Below are 13,499 nucleotides of genomic sequence, written 5' to 3'. Positions count from 1 at the left end.
CTTTTATGTTCATTTAAGTTGCAGAGCAGGGGGTTTAAAGTGCGCTGTTACTGCACAGGAAGGATGTTTAACTTGACAAGTCATATGTGCCGTGTCTTTAGTGAATCCTAGAAAGTACAATTTCAGAATGTAATGAGGAAACGTGGTAGCAGATGCTCAGCAAAAGCCTACTCAGTCAATGTCTCCTCTAGCTGGCAGTGGGTTTTCCAAGGAGGATGGTGAGAAATAGAAGACAGTGGAGAAAGAGTTCTTCATATAGTTTGGAGAGAGTCCAGGTACCAAGACTGTCTGCAAAGGAAGAGTCCAGAAACTGTAATACTTTACCACTTTACAGGCTGATAAATGAGGACAAACATGCCGCAAATGTCATTTTGCGTTGGCACACTCCGCATACACAGCATGGAGTGGTCAGGATTCTCTGCACAAGAATCAACCACACACTATTAGAATACAGTAGTGAGAGGAAATGGGTGAACCAGCCTGAGCCACTCACAGCTGCTTTCCTTCAAATCAGAGTCACAGGGAATTCTTCTTCGCTTCCCATTATCTGGCACCTGCCTCTTGACTTCATCAGCCGTACCTTTGCTGTATAGTTGCCCTGGTGAAATTTCTGAAGTGGTAGGATATGAAGTAGTTGAATATAAAAGTGAAGAATTTGTAGATTTCTGAAAATGAGGGTGTTTACATATAGCAGAGGTGAAAGTTTCTCAAGGCTGTGCATGTTCCAGAGGTTGGGAGTGTATCTAGGCAAATGTTAATGGACTTCCAGTTCTGTGGGCCGATCTGTAGCAAATCTAATACTTGCTTATGGTAGCTGGCAATTAAAGTAAACCTTTGCCTCATTTCTCCCTCATCTATCATGCTACTCAAGCAATACCATTTGGGAATAGGAAGCAGTGCTAAAGCAGATTCCTACATTATGTCAGTGGCTGGTTTTCTGTAATGAGAATCAGTTTTCAGATCTTTTAGCAGAGGAGAATTAGATTAACCTTGTCAATGTGGCTGTGCATTTTTCAGTCCACATTTGAGGACTCTTGTGCTCCCACACAGCCTTTTCAGTGTTATAAAATCTCTGCTTTTTTCTTTCTTATCCTCTCTCTTTTGTTCTTTTCTCTCAAAATGGACTGTTTGTCTGTAGCAGACACTCAAGAAAGGCATATTTTAAAATCACTAATGCTTTTAGAGAAATACATATGCCTTTAACACGTTAATAAATTGTGTAGCTGCATGTCTTTGAAGAGACAGTTCATACAAAAACAAATTGTGAGGTTGAACTGAGGTTTTAAGATATTGCCCGTGTTCTTCTCTGGCTTTGTCTTTCCTTTTACACAGTTAGCAGCTTCTTGTAGTTTGCACATACTATTCACTTTGGCCATTTACAAGGTGAGTTGGGATTGGATGTTCGGTCCTTTCAGACCTGAGGTTTCTCTTACTGGAGCTGAATGCTGCTGAGGAAGTTCCTAGCATTCCTATTTTGAAGATTTATGTGGTGGCCCTTACACAGTGGTAGGCAGAGAAAGTTGATCCCTCCAGACATACTCTGTAGGTCACTCCAGGAAATGCAGGTATTTGCCCAGTGTATTTAGGGCTGGGTAACCTGGGATGGATCAATCAGAATTTTCTTCCCTTAACACTGTTGTTCCACTTCTACAGAAGAAGAGAAAAATCAGGAGCTGAAACATGACCAGAAGTAATACCTCTTCCCCAGCACAGAGTGTTGTGAGAGCTGTGGAACAGATACCACATTGCATCAGTGCAAGATTGCTACAGAACAGCTGCCACAATCATGGCAGCTCCTGTTTGTTTTCAGAAATTGTAACCACATTTTAGACAACAGAGAATTCAGTTAGCTCTAGTTTAGTGCTTCTTGCAGACAGTATAAGGAGTGACTGAGCAATGGATGATGACACCATAGGTTCATACACACAGGGAAGTGATATGAGCTGGTACTACTGTAAATAGTCATTGCTCTTTCTATTTTCACTTTTCCTCCCTCTCACACCAGCAAAAGTATTACTGAGGCTTTAAGTGATCTGGACCCAGGTACTCATGTGACTGGAAACAAGTTCAGGCGCAGGGTGGGGAAATTCAGTGCACATCTACAAGGACCTTGCAGACATGGCAAACAGGTGGATGGGAAAAGTGGCCAAGAACATCAGCAGGGTAGGCAGGATGGCATCTTTTAACAGTTTTGGTAGCTAACAGAGCAAAAGAGTTGGTAAAACTGTGACCCTGGTAATGGAGAGAGATATAAACCATTGACTTCACCTGGTGATTTTTTTCCCACTAATAATTTTCTTCAGAGACAGAAAGAATATTGCTGTGCAGTGGCAGGCCCTGTTGCTCCACAGCTGTACATCTCAGCACTCCTAGAGGTCACTGTTGGGCTGTAGAGTTGTGCTGCTCTGTGCTATTAGGCTGAAGATGTAGTTGTCTACTATAAGCTTTTCTGTTATAAATGAAAATGCTTTAAGAGTACCAAAGCTTATGCAGCTAAAAACAACTCTGGAATTATCTTACTGTGCAAGCCAAGGCAACTTTGTTACACTCTGCATTCATAGGTGGGTGCTTTTAGAATAAAATGGTGGGAGTTGCAGCTGCAAGCTAAACATACCCAAAGTGTGCTGCTTACAATGTGTTTGCACCATAGCAAAATTATCATTAGTTAGCTGAATGCAAATAAAAAATGTTCCCATCATGAGCATTTTGCTTTCTCACTGAGGGGCTGGTGGAGTCAGTGGACTAAGTCGAATGGATTTGGAATCTGCGCTGGCTCTTCAAAGAATATGATTGCCCTCAATCTTAGAATAAACAATTAGTCCCTATACACCCATTGTCTAAGGACCCAAGTGACTGTGTTATCAACTAACTATATATTTAAATCCTTGCCTGTATAAACACAATGTAGAATTTCTAACCTGCTTATTTGTTTTGAAATCTGTCTGAGAGCATATGAATGCCTCTCCTGGTTAAAATAATTATTTCTATAAATGTGCCAGCATGACCCTTGCAGGGATAAATTTAAGAGATTCTTCAATATAATCCTGTTTGGTTTTGGATTTTTCCAGAAACTGGTTTCCCACATTAACAACACTATCTTAAATTGTTTTTTACTTTTTGTTGTTATTATTAAGCTTTCTAATTTCCACACTTAGTGTTGCACATGTCCTCAATGAGTGAGGAAGGAAACAGTACTATTAAGAGAGACATCTACTTATACTTGGAGTTCTGCAAAGTTTTTGGGCTGCAAATTATTTTACTTTAAAGTGTGATCTGTGGGCAGATTTTGTACAAACTTGCCCCTACGGTAACAACAGTATTGGAGAATGTTTTTCAGGTAGTCAAACTGCGACCCCAATGGAGAAATGTATATCAGTACTTTTTACCAGTTACTTTAAACTCTCATGTGGGATAGAGAGCCAAATACCATGCAGGTAGAATAATTTCCACAAACCTTTGTAACACCAAAGTGTTGAGAAGGACCTCCATGCAGCTGAGTGTGACTGTCCCAATGGATCAATGTTCAAGTTTCAGTTTTCCTAAGAGTGGTGAAAACTATTTTTTAAAATATTTGTTTCTCTAACTTTTAATGGGAACATTTAATTAAGTTTTGTAATAACCTCCCTTTTGCTTTCTGAAGCTGAAGGCTGAAGTTAAAATAACTTTGCAGTTCTGTGATATGAAAGGGTGAATACTGACATAGCATTTTGCTGGTTTCTGTTGGCTTGGCTGGATGAATTTCATGCTGTTGTATGTATTTGTTCTTTTATTTCAGCTTCACTTTGTCCAATATGTAGCATTCCTCAAAAAATGTTGACATTTTTTGTTTCTCCATACACCCAATTAACATGAGATATCTGATTCTGAAGCATTCAGACACTTCTTTCTCATGGCACCAAGGTCAAACCCCAGAGAATCCACTAGCATTAAATGTGACACGCAGCAAAAGGAAGAATTGGACTTGTGCATTTTTATTGCTTCTCTGTCATGTGAGAAAGACTTTTCCCCCATTCAGTAATAGGGTTAGGAAGACACATGTGGATTGGTAGTTTATTCCCCACAGAAAACATAGAAAACCACTAAGCTCTTACTAGACAACTCATCCACAGCATGAATACAAAGCAGAGTGTGATTGTTGGCTTAGTTGAAGCTAAGGCAGTGTACTTTGCAGTCAGCAGGTGTGCAGCCACCCACTGCAGCTCGGCTCATGGTGGGGAATGTGCTTCCTGAGCTGCCTTGGTTCTGTCAGCCATCAGAACCCAGGAATATCAGCAAGGAAAATCTTCAGCCTTTAACAGGGGTGTTGCATTCTGAGAAGAAAAGGAAGGAAGGAGTGGGGAAGAGCTGGTGTTTGCAAGATGTTTGTAAAGAGCTGAGAGAGGAATAGGCTGCAGTGTCAGGAAGCTACCAAACAGGGGAGCTGAGCAGAAATGATGCATTTTCTCAGTTAATGAGTTTCCTGGCATAGGGATCATTCAACAAATTCTCCATTCATTCATAACATATTTTAGGCCAAAAGCATATGCCTTGCTAATGCTGAGCCGCACCCATAAGCCTCCATCCCTCCTCTTTGTGGTGCATTGTTTTGCATCTTCATATACAGTTTTCCACATTACAAGGAAGCAAACCAACAGCACAAGTTCAATTTGTTTTTTCCCCTTTCAGACAACCTTCAAAAAGCTGAAACACTTCCTCCAGCATTGGGATATGGAGTTTTCCTTTTCCAATGGCGCTTTTTAATTTTTTTCGTTGTTGTTTGTTGGTTGGTTTTGCTGGGGTTTTTTGTTGTGTGTGTCATTTTTTAATTTATTTTGTTTTATAACATGCAGTTACAGAGTCAGGCACTGCGAGCACTGTACCTTGTGGCCTCACTTTCTTTTCCTGCTTTTTTCCTCCTCCGCAGATCCCTCATCCCGGCAGCACTGATCAGTCCCATACTTCCATGCAGCAAGGTTTGCACGTCCCTCACCCCAGCAGCCAGTCAGGGCAGCCATTACATCACAGCGGGCCTCCTACCCAGCAGTCCCGGCAGCCACCCCCGGCCGCTTCTAGCAACCATCCACACAGTGACCTGACCTTTAACCCCTCCTCAGCCTTAGAGGGTCAGGCTGGTGGACAGGGAGCACCCGACATGCCGGAGCCCTCGCTGGATGTAAGTCTGTGTCATACTCTCATCTGCCTGCCATAGCGTGTGCTTCGCATCGCGCGGGAGGGCGGGGAGGGCAGGGACGGGCCCCGCTTCCACAGCACATGCCATCCTCTCATGCTTTGGTACATGGGCGCAGGTGCTGCAGCCGGGGTGACAGGGCACTCCTGGCCTGCTGGGACAATGGATGGCTCTGGCTGGAGCAGCTGTGTGGTGTGCGAACCATAAGCCTCTTCCTAGCACCAGGGCAGGCATTTCTCAGGCACCAGGCTGGGAGCCATCTCCTCCTTTCCCACCTCGGCGCTGGCTGGGCTGTGCTCTCCCAGCCCTTGAAGCTGTGGCAGTGCCTGGGCAGGAGGAGGGACACAGCTGTGTGTGGTTCTGACCGTGGCGTTGCTGTGCCAAGTGAGCTCTGGCTGAGCCCTGCGGCGTGTCCTGGCCAGCAGGAGTGGGATCTGTGTTCCCTGCTCCCTGCAGCCAGAAACAGTCTGTGCCCTTCCAAACCTGCTCTTGTGGGTGGCTCAGCAGCATAAGTTCCTCCTCCCAGTACACCACACAGGGACATAAACAACATGGACATTTTCTGCCTCCTTAGCCACCTTGGGAGGCAGCTCACAACTAAATGAAGTCCAGTTTAAGGCCAAAAATAGTCTTCCATCTCTTAACACCGATTCAGTGGAGTTGGAAGCAACTTACCTGAGGTATATCTCTCTGGTTAGCCATCTACCTCCCAAAATATAAATCCTCAGCATTAGGATTGGATTTTTGTTTGAGTCATGCATTCCTGTATGTGTATTTTCTGTCTGTTCCAAAGTCTGCTGCTGCACAGTTATTTCCTTAGAGATATGTTCGCTTCTGTGCCTTGGATTTCTATCTGTATTTGCTGTTGCTGTATACTTGCATCTCCCCTGTCACACAGGAGCACTGGGCTGGCTGGTAGCCTCACAGGGGAGGGAAGGGGTTAGGGGACAGATAGAGGCTCCAGGATGCTGCAGGAACAGTGATCAGTGAGGCAACTTCTGTGTTTCACACAATATGGTTGTGTGCACATCCTTTGGGAGCGATAGCTCATCTGGCACTTGAAGTTCTGAACCCTTAAGACCCCCTGTCTGAGCAATACGGAAAGGTGAAATAAAAATGTCTTTTTTTTTTTTTCTTCTAATGTTTAAGAAACATACAGTATTTTGTTATGGGTCAGGCATCCATTCCTTGGTGAGAAGCAAAGTACAAAAATCTGTACACTTACACAGTACTGTGGTTATCACTGATGAAGGATTGCTGGTTTCTTAACAGGAGGCAAGTGCTGTACAGTGTGGGAAATAAACTTACTGGAAATACCTGTGATCCTGATCAGATGGATTATTTTAATGGGTGTCTTGTGGAACCTGGCTGAATAAAGTTCCACGCAGCAAAGCAAACAGGGCACTGTACTGTGGGTAACTTGACCCACTCCCTACTGACACAGTCACAGTCATTCTGCAGGAATTCAGTGAGATGCAGTCTAAGGTTTAACCTGGGTTAAAGAATCCACCTCATATGGATGCAGGCACAGACAGGAGAGATCTGCAGGGGTACCTCTGACAGCAGAGGCTCAAGACTGAAATCGCTGGTTAGACCTCTCGATTTGCACTTCAGGAGCACAGGGTACACTTCTCCAAACTCTACCCTAAATCTGGCACATTCCTGTAGCTTCTGTCCCCATCACCCCCTCACAGGCCCTGGGCCTCCTCTCTCTTCTGTCCCTGCTCCAGCACAGCACTCTGAGTTTCCAGCAAGTCCTTCCTGAGGTCTCTGGTTTAACACCAGTGGGGCGGGAGGCCAGCTGTGCTGCCTGACCCCTCTGACTGAGGGAAGCTGAGGTCACCCTCACAACTTCAACTTCACATACTGAGCATAGTGTTTAAAACTTCCACTCTTCTTAAACTTTTCAAAAATCCCCAGTATACAAGAATGAGTCTTGTGGACGATTAAAATTTTTAAGAACAAGATGGAAAATTCTAGGACAAATGCAATAACTTTTTTATTTCTCCACACTTGGAGGAGCTGCCGTTTTCTTTTTTTTTTCTTTTTGGATTTTTTATGATATACTCATTAAAAGTTATGATAGCAGGTGAAGTACATTTAAAAGTCTTGTATCTCCGTACAACGACAATAGCATTTTTTCATGAATAAAATGAGGTGGTAGCTTAAGAAGAAGATTCCTTCTGGGAGATTCTGTTTATGTAAACTTGACATTGCATTTTTCAAAATGCTTAGCGATAAAATTTTTTTGGCATTTCATGTTTAGCTTATTGAAAAATTTGTTTATCCATATAATGTTAGAAGATGAAGTTTCATTTGCACAAGAGTAATAGAAGCATATAAATACAGTATTTGTTAAATTGAAGTGGTCAAGTTTTTGGTTTTTTATAAAAAGTTGAAAACATAGAACTACTTAAAATTAATTTCTTATACCTACTATTAAGTTTGTAAAAACAGTCCATATTTTTCTGTCTTTAAAACAATGCAGAACATAAAAGAGCTTTATTGCAAACTGTTCCCTGCAGTTTTTTATATATGGCACGTTTATATTTGCCTAGGAAAGGGCAAGATGCATTATAGAGCAGAAAACATTGCCTGATGCACAACCCAGGAGTCGGAGTTACAGTGTACTTGTCATCTGTCAGACCAAAATGAATGCGTTGTGATGGTTTGAAAAACAAAATTTTATATTTAGAATACAAATTTGTGATGAAATACAAATTGAAGTCCCATAGCTATTCATTTTGATACTTTAAAGCACTGTGCAGATTATTAGGTCATCTTCTCTTGGATGGAGTGTTACACCTGTGACCCTTTAAAATGTCTGGAATTGCATGTAATGCTGTAGTCAAGTAAGTACTTCCAACCACTGTAAACTCCTGCCACAGAAAGGAGAAGGACTCACCCAGCTGCCTTGCCACTCCTCTCTCCATACTCCTCAATTTATTTTTTTTTCCCCACGTTCCCTGATTTGTTGATTGCTTTAACCCTGGGTGAGTTCCTTGCTCCAGGTCACTGTCCCTGAGCTTAGATCAGTGCACTAAGGAGTTACTGGGGGTGAGGAGAGGACAGGGCTGCCTCCTGTAGAGTTTCAGGCTTTGGGTTGCCATCAAACCGATGTGTGAGAGCCAGACCAGCCTTTGCCCATCTACCTTAAAGCTCAGATATGGATTACTCAAAGTGCTTGTTTCAAATGTTTATGCAGTGTTTTATAGGAGACATCCATAATGAGCATTTATCCAGAAGGTTTTGTCAGCATCACGAGCCAGGCAATATGATGGGGAGGTGGATTGAGAAACCCTAACTGAGATGATAATGTAATTCACAGGTGAAAACTGAGTCACAGAGACTCTGACAAGCAATTGGATACTGCATCATCTGAGGGTGTTAGGCTTGTGACGCTGCCTTCTGTTTTATTTGGATATATTGTTATGAAAACCAGATTCCAGGAATGTGTGGTGTTTAATCCCTTTCTTTTCTCAGTTGTGTTGCTGTTATCTGTAATTTTTATTTTATCTCTGTATTTTATAGCTGCTTCCAGAACTCACAAATCCAGATGAGCTGCTTTCATACCTGGATCCTCCTGATTTGCCAAGCAATAGCAATGATGACCTTCTGTCTCTCTTTGAGAACAACTGAAACCATATGTATTCTCCCATCCTTTTCACTTGTTCACACGTGTGTGGCTGCACAGCGAGGAATCTTAACACTCCTTTTCCACAAGAGAAGAAAAAAACCTCACAACTTGATCCAATGGTGCACTCCCCGCTTTCTTCATCTCAGAACTGCTTTTGTTAGCTTCAAAGACTGCGAAAGTGACGGGAGAAAATAATACAAAAGTTAAATAAATGCAGTAATCTCCAAGTCTGCCATGCTACATGTGACAAAGAAGCATAGACAGTTGTGCAGCTATTGGAAACCCCATTTGGTGTTCATCCTCTTGAGAGAGAGTTCTGTGATAAACATAGTGTGAAGTATCTTGGCAAAACCGAATCTTGGCAAGGGAAGAAAAATCAACAGAATGGAACTGTCTTTAACTGACCCGTCTCAAAGTGTCTTTACAATGCTTGTTCTTCCATTTTTTTGAAACTGTATCTCCCTCTACCCCACCTCTCCTCTGCCCCCCTCCAGCCATGGGTTTGCCTTGGAATGATTGTCCTGGCCACAAACAAAATGAAAAAAAACACCTACAAAGCTCAAAAAAGCACAAATCCTACAGTCAAGTGGCAAAGTTAGGGAAGACACACAGGCCTGTCAGAGGGAGCCAGCAGTGTAGCTAATGCGACTTCAGTAACGGAGTCCTGAGATCTTCAGGCCGCAGCCGTGGGTGTCGGGATTTCTGCAAGTGCAGGAATCTTTACCATCTCTTTGCAGAGGATTCCTCTGGCCCAGCACACAGATTGGAAGCACCCAGGAAAATTTTTTTTAAAGTTTGCGATGTTTAGGGATTTTTGTGATTTGGTTTCAAATCAGTACCATTTCTGACTGCGTTAACATCCAGCTGTAGAGATTGCTGTAATAGATCTTTTTGCCATATATGCCATACATAATGGAAAAGAGAGGGAGGGGGGACACAAACCAAACTCTTCCTGATTATTACCTACAGCCTTCGGTGCCCCAAGAGTTTGTGTCACTGTCTGTACTGCACAAGGCATAGTAAGACAAGCTGGGTTGAAGGCAGCGAGGAAATCATTGCAGGATGGAGGGAGAGTAACATCATTTTCTGCATAATTATTTTTAATAATCGGCTTGAGAAGGGGCATTGACATTGGACAGACGTCTTACAGCTTCATTTTAGTTTTGCTTTGCATTCTGTTTTCGTGACTGTTACAGATACTTCCGCCTTTTCCTTTTCTCCCCCTTCAGTTTCTTTTTTTAAACTTTGGCTGCTGGGATGAGCTCTTTCTTCTGAAGGACCGAGTGTGGGGAGAATAAGTACCTGTCAGTAGATTGCTACTGCCCTCAAGAGACCCTGTTGCCACAATTACTGTCTTGCCCCTGTGATCTTTGCTTCTCGTGTGGTTGCTGCTCCTGCATGAGCTTCCTATTGCTTCTGTGCCCATTTCTGTGCTCTTTGTCTCTCTCTCTCTTATAAATGATGTACAGTAGCTGTGTAAAAGTGCATGTGTGCCAACTTTGCCCTCGTGGTGCAACATTTCAGCTTTTCCCCACTGTACAGTTACTGGTTTTGTTTCTTTTGATACTAAAGCATATATGACCCTACTCCTTTTCCTCCTCCCAAATCCAATCAAACACCCTTCATTTGCTCGCCACAATGCGTTTTAAACTGAAGTGCCAGGCAAAATTTTGTTTGTTCCTGTCAATTTGACTAGATAGCTTCCTAGCCCTCTGTGTTTAGTTTGCAATGCTGTAAATGGCATGCTCTGTGCTTACGACTGGATTTGCTTTCCTCACCAAAGTCCTATTTGTAAATTCTCTGCATTTTTTGTTTTATTTTGCTCTTTTTGTTAACGTTTCCCACTACTGCTGTACATGCATTGTGGTATATATATGCTAGTCAGCAGCACCTTGCTGTAGATATTAAAGGAAATGGCGGTTTAGTTCTTTTATTTTCCAGTAGGAGTATTGAATCTGTCAAACGTATTATGTAGAAATGGTCCCACACTTATATTTTTCCTCTTTCAAGTTTTTTTAAGAAAGGCGCTGTTCATTATGCAAAATCAATTATTTTAAGAATTGCTATTGTAAATATCTTTGTGAATATTTTAGTATCGTCTTTGATAATATTCAACATTTTCATGATCTGGTTATACTTTTGCTGGTGTTTTTAAATACCTTGTCTGAAGAAAAATATGGGTCCTTTTTTAAAAAAGAAAATTGAGGGTTCTTTAACAGAATAAGGGAGTTGGGTTTTGGGTTTTTTTTCCCCCCTGTTTTCTTTTGGTAAGTTAGCCCAAATTTCATATCCATTTATGTGATGAATTAATTGATACATCAGGCAGTACCTGGATAATCAGGGCTCAGCTCTGTCGTGGAAACATAATTGTGTTTGCCTAGGGAAAAAGTAACCCCAACTGATCAACCAGTGTTCATTGACTGTGGGTGATCGTGAGCTGGTAATGGCAGAGTTTGTTCATTTGCCCAAGTGAGCAGAACACGTAGGACCAGCTGTCTGACCAGGTAAATATGCACTAAGGCAAGCAGCAAATCTGTATGGTACCGTATTTATATCGCTGTACTGGTGCTCCAGTCTCTGAAACTGGGGCAAAGACACTTAGGGATGTTGGTGGGTGGGGGAGGGAAACAGTATAGTATATTTTATTCTGCTTAGAAGTGTCTTTTTTCTTATGTAGGCTTGACAACCTGTAGAGGATCTGTGCAGAATATTAAAGATACCTTGGTGTAATACATGGTAATATGGTTGTGGTGTGGTGCTGCTATCACACAGTTCCTAGGAAAGGCCAATGTTCAGTTACTGATACAGATGTGTTGTGTAGCCATTTTGCTGTAGTAGTTTCCCCCTGTTTTTTTGCTGCATTTTTTATATAGGTCTGGAAGTCATGTGCAGAGGTGGCTAATGATAAACTGACTTTATGCCCTTAGAGTTAGTTTTTTTTCTATTTGGGGGGTAAGTTCCTTAAGCCATAGGTTTGGGAATAAAGAAGATTTCTCACTATTACTTGGAACTGGTTGCTCTGATTTTTTAATTGATTCTATTTCGTGTTTCATTCTCCACTGATTCCTGAGCAGCTAAGTTAGTCACCTAAAATGAATTTTCTCTTAAACACAATATTAGTATTTTAAGCCAGGTATATTATGGATTGACCTTTTGCTAACTGCTAGTATTTAAAATGTATCATTTAAAAGTACCTGTTGGAAAGCATAAAGGGAAAAAAAAGCCCCATAGATATTAGCAATATGTTTGAAGCAGTGTTGGCATCTGCTTTGTACAGTCATAGATAATTAAAGCGGACAGTTGTCAAATCTTTAACTTACAGAAATGTTTGGTTTCTAAGCAGAACTTAAAAAAGAAAGTACAATTTTTACCCATCACCCAAACGTTGGACATTTGAGACAGTTTCAAATTTCTCTGTCACCTAAAATCAGGTACTGTATAGTGAAGTCAGTATGAAAAAGCTTCTGAAAATTTAGTTATTTTTTTATCTGTTCACTGCCGTACTAAAGTTTAGAGAAAAAAACCTAGCAAATAGGGTAATCACAGTCATTTCTTTTAAAGCTTAATTATTATATGAGATTCCAGTAGTATTTTTCTTCTTTTTTTTGTTTGTTTACCTTTTAATCGTTTCCCTATGGAAGTTCATCTGGGAAAGAACCCACAGAGATCTACAGTTCTGCTGCCAAGACATGATTATAGGACTGACAGTACACGCCAGTGTCTGCAGCGGAGACTCAAGGGACAGCTGTACATATGTAAATGACAAATAGAGACATGTTAACAGAAATGCATTCATTTTCCTTGGAATGTGCATTGTTTTTATTTCGCAGGAAAAAAAAAGCTTGAAGCTCCATCTTATGTGGAAAATGAATCCTGTTTGTTAGCGTTTGTGGAGTCTCAGCATTTGTTCCACTTTCACTTCTGTAATATACTCTGATCCTTTGTTTTGTTTTGTTTTATCTACATGTAATATTTAGCTTACGTGTACTAGTCTATCACCTGTGTATTTTTAGGGTGCTACAGAAATAATGAAGAAAAACACGGGGATTAAAAGAAAAAAAAAAAATTGTAACCAAATTCATACTTTGTACAATTTTTGATATCACGATCAGAGGAGAATTAAAAAAAAAAAGTACAATCTGAGGTAACATGCAAAAATGGCCATTGTCTTTGTTTGTACATTGTATGTACAGTACAATGCAATCATTTCATACTTTAAACTGGTCAGAAAAAATAATTGTGATTTTTAGTCTTGCAAAACTGTATGTAGTTAGATGATGTGACAACCTAATATTTATCTAATAAATATGTATTCAGATGAAACCTGTATATTAGGTGTTCATGTGGTTATTTTGTATTTAAAGATCAAATTATTTGACTATTGCTAGACATTTATATACTCTGTTGTAACACTGAAGTATTCTCATTTGCTCATGTTAAATTTCTTTTCCTAAATAAATTTGCAAAATTAAGGTCTGACTAATTGGCAGCTGCTTTGTAAATTTTGAGTTTCATTTTGAAACCATTAACTTCCTCTTTGCCCTGCCTGGTTTGAGTTAATGTGGAAGTCAGTTCCATGAGGTGTACCTTTTATCAGAGCAGGACTTGGTGCAGGAAGAGAAAGGTTGGAACCACCCTGGAGACCAAAGAGAAAAAAAAGCAGATTATGAATGCAAATATGGGATCACACAGAAA

General features: G+C 41.1%; 1 protein-coding gene across 11 annotated transcripts in view; it reads left to right on the top strand.

The window, feature by feature from the left end:
* Positions 1–13,133, top strand: part of ZMIZ1 (zinc finger MIZ-type containing 1) — a 337,743-nt gene extending 324,610 nt beyond the window's left edge. For 9 of the 11 annotated variants that reach the window (XM_039727301.1, XM_039727311.1, XM_039727304.1 and 6 more), the window contains 2 exons: positions 4,904–5,152; positions 8,699–13,133. In XM_039727301.1, coding sequence (XP_039583235.1) covers positions 4,904–5,152; positions 8,699–8,806 — 357 coding nt within the window. In that variant the 3' untranslated portion in view covers positions 8,807–13,133. The remainder of the gene's footprint in view (positions 1–4,903; positions 5,153–8,698) is intronic. The other 2 variants (XR_005629623.1, XM_039727306.1) reach the window with 2 other exon arrangements.
* Positions 13,134–13,499: the final 366 nt, after the last annotated feature.

Source organism: Passer montanus, unplaced genomic scaffold, assembly GCF_014805655.1.
Source record: "Passer montanus isolate IOZ18808 unplaced genomic scaffold, ASM1480565v1 scaffold61, whole genome shotgun sequence".
NCBI classification, from domain to species: Eukaryota; Metazoa; Chordata; class Aves; order Passeriformes; family Passeridae; genus Passer; species Passer montanus.
The sequence above is the reverse complement of the archived record's forward strand: the minus strand, read 5'-3'. Positions and strand labels throughout refer to the sequence as shown.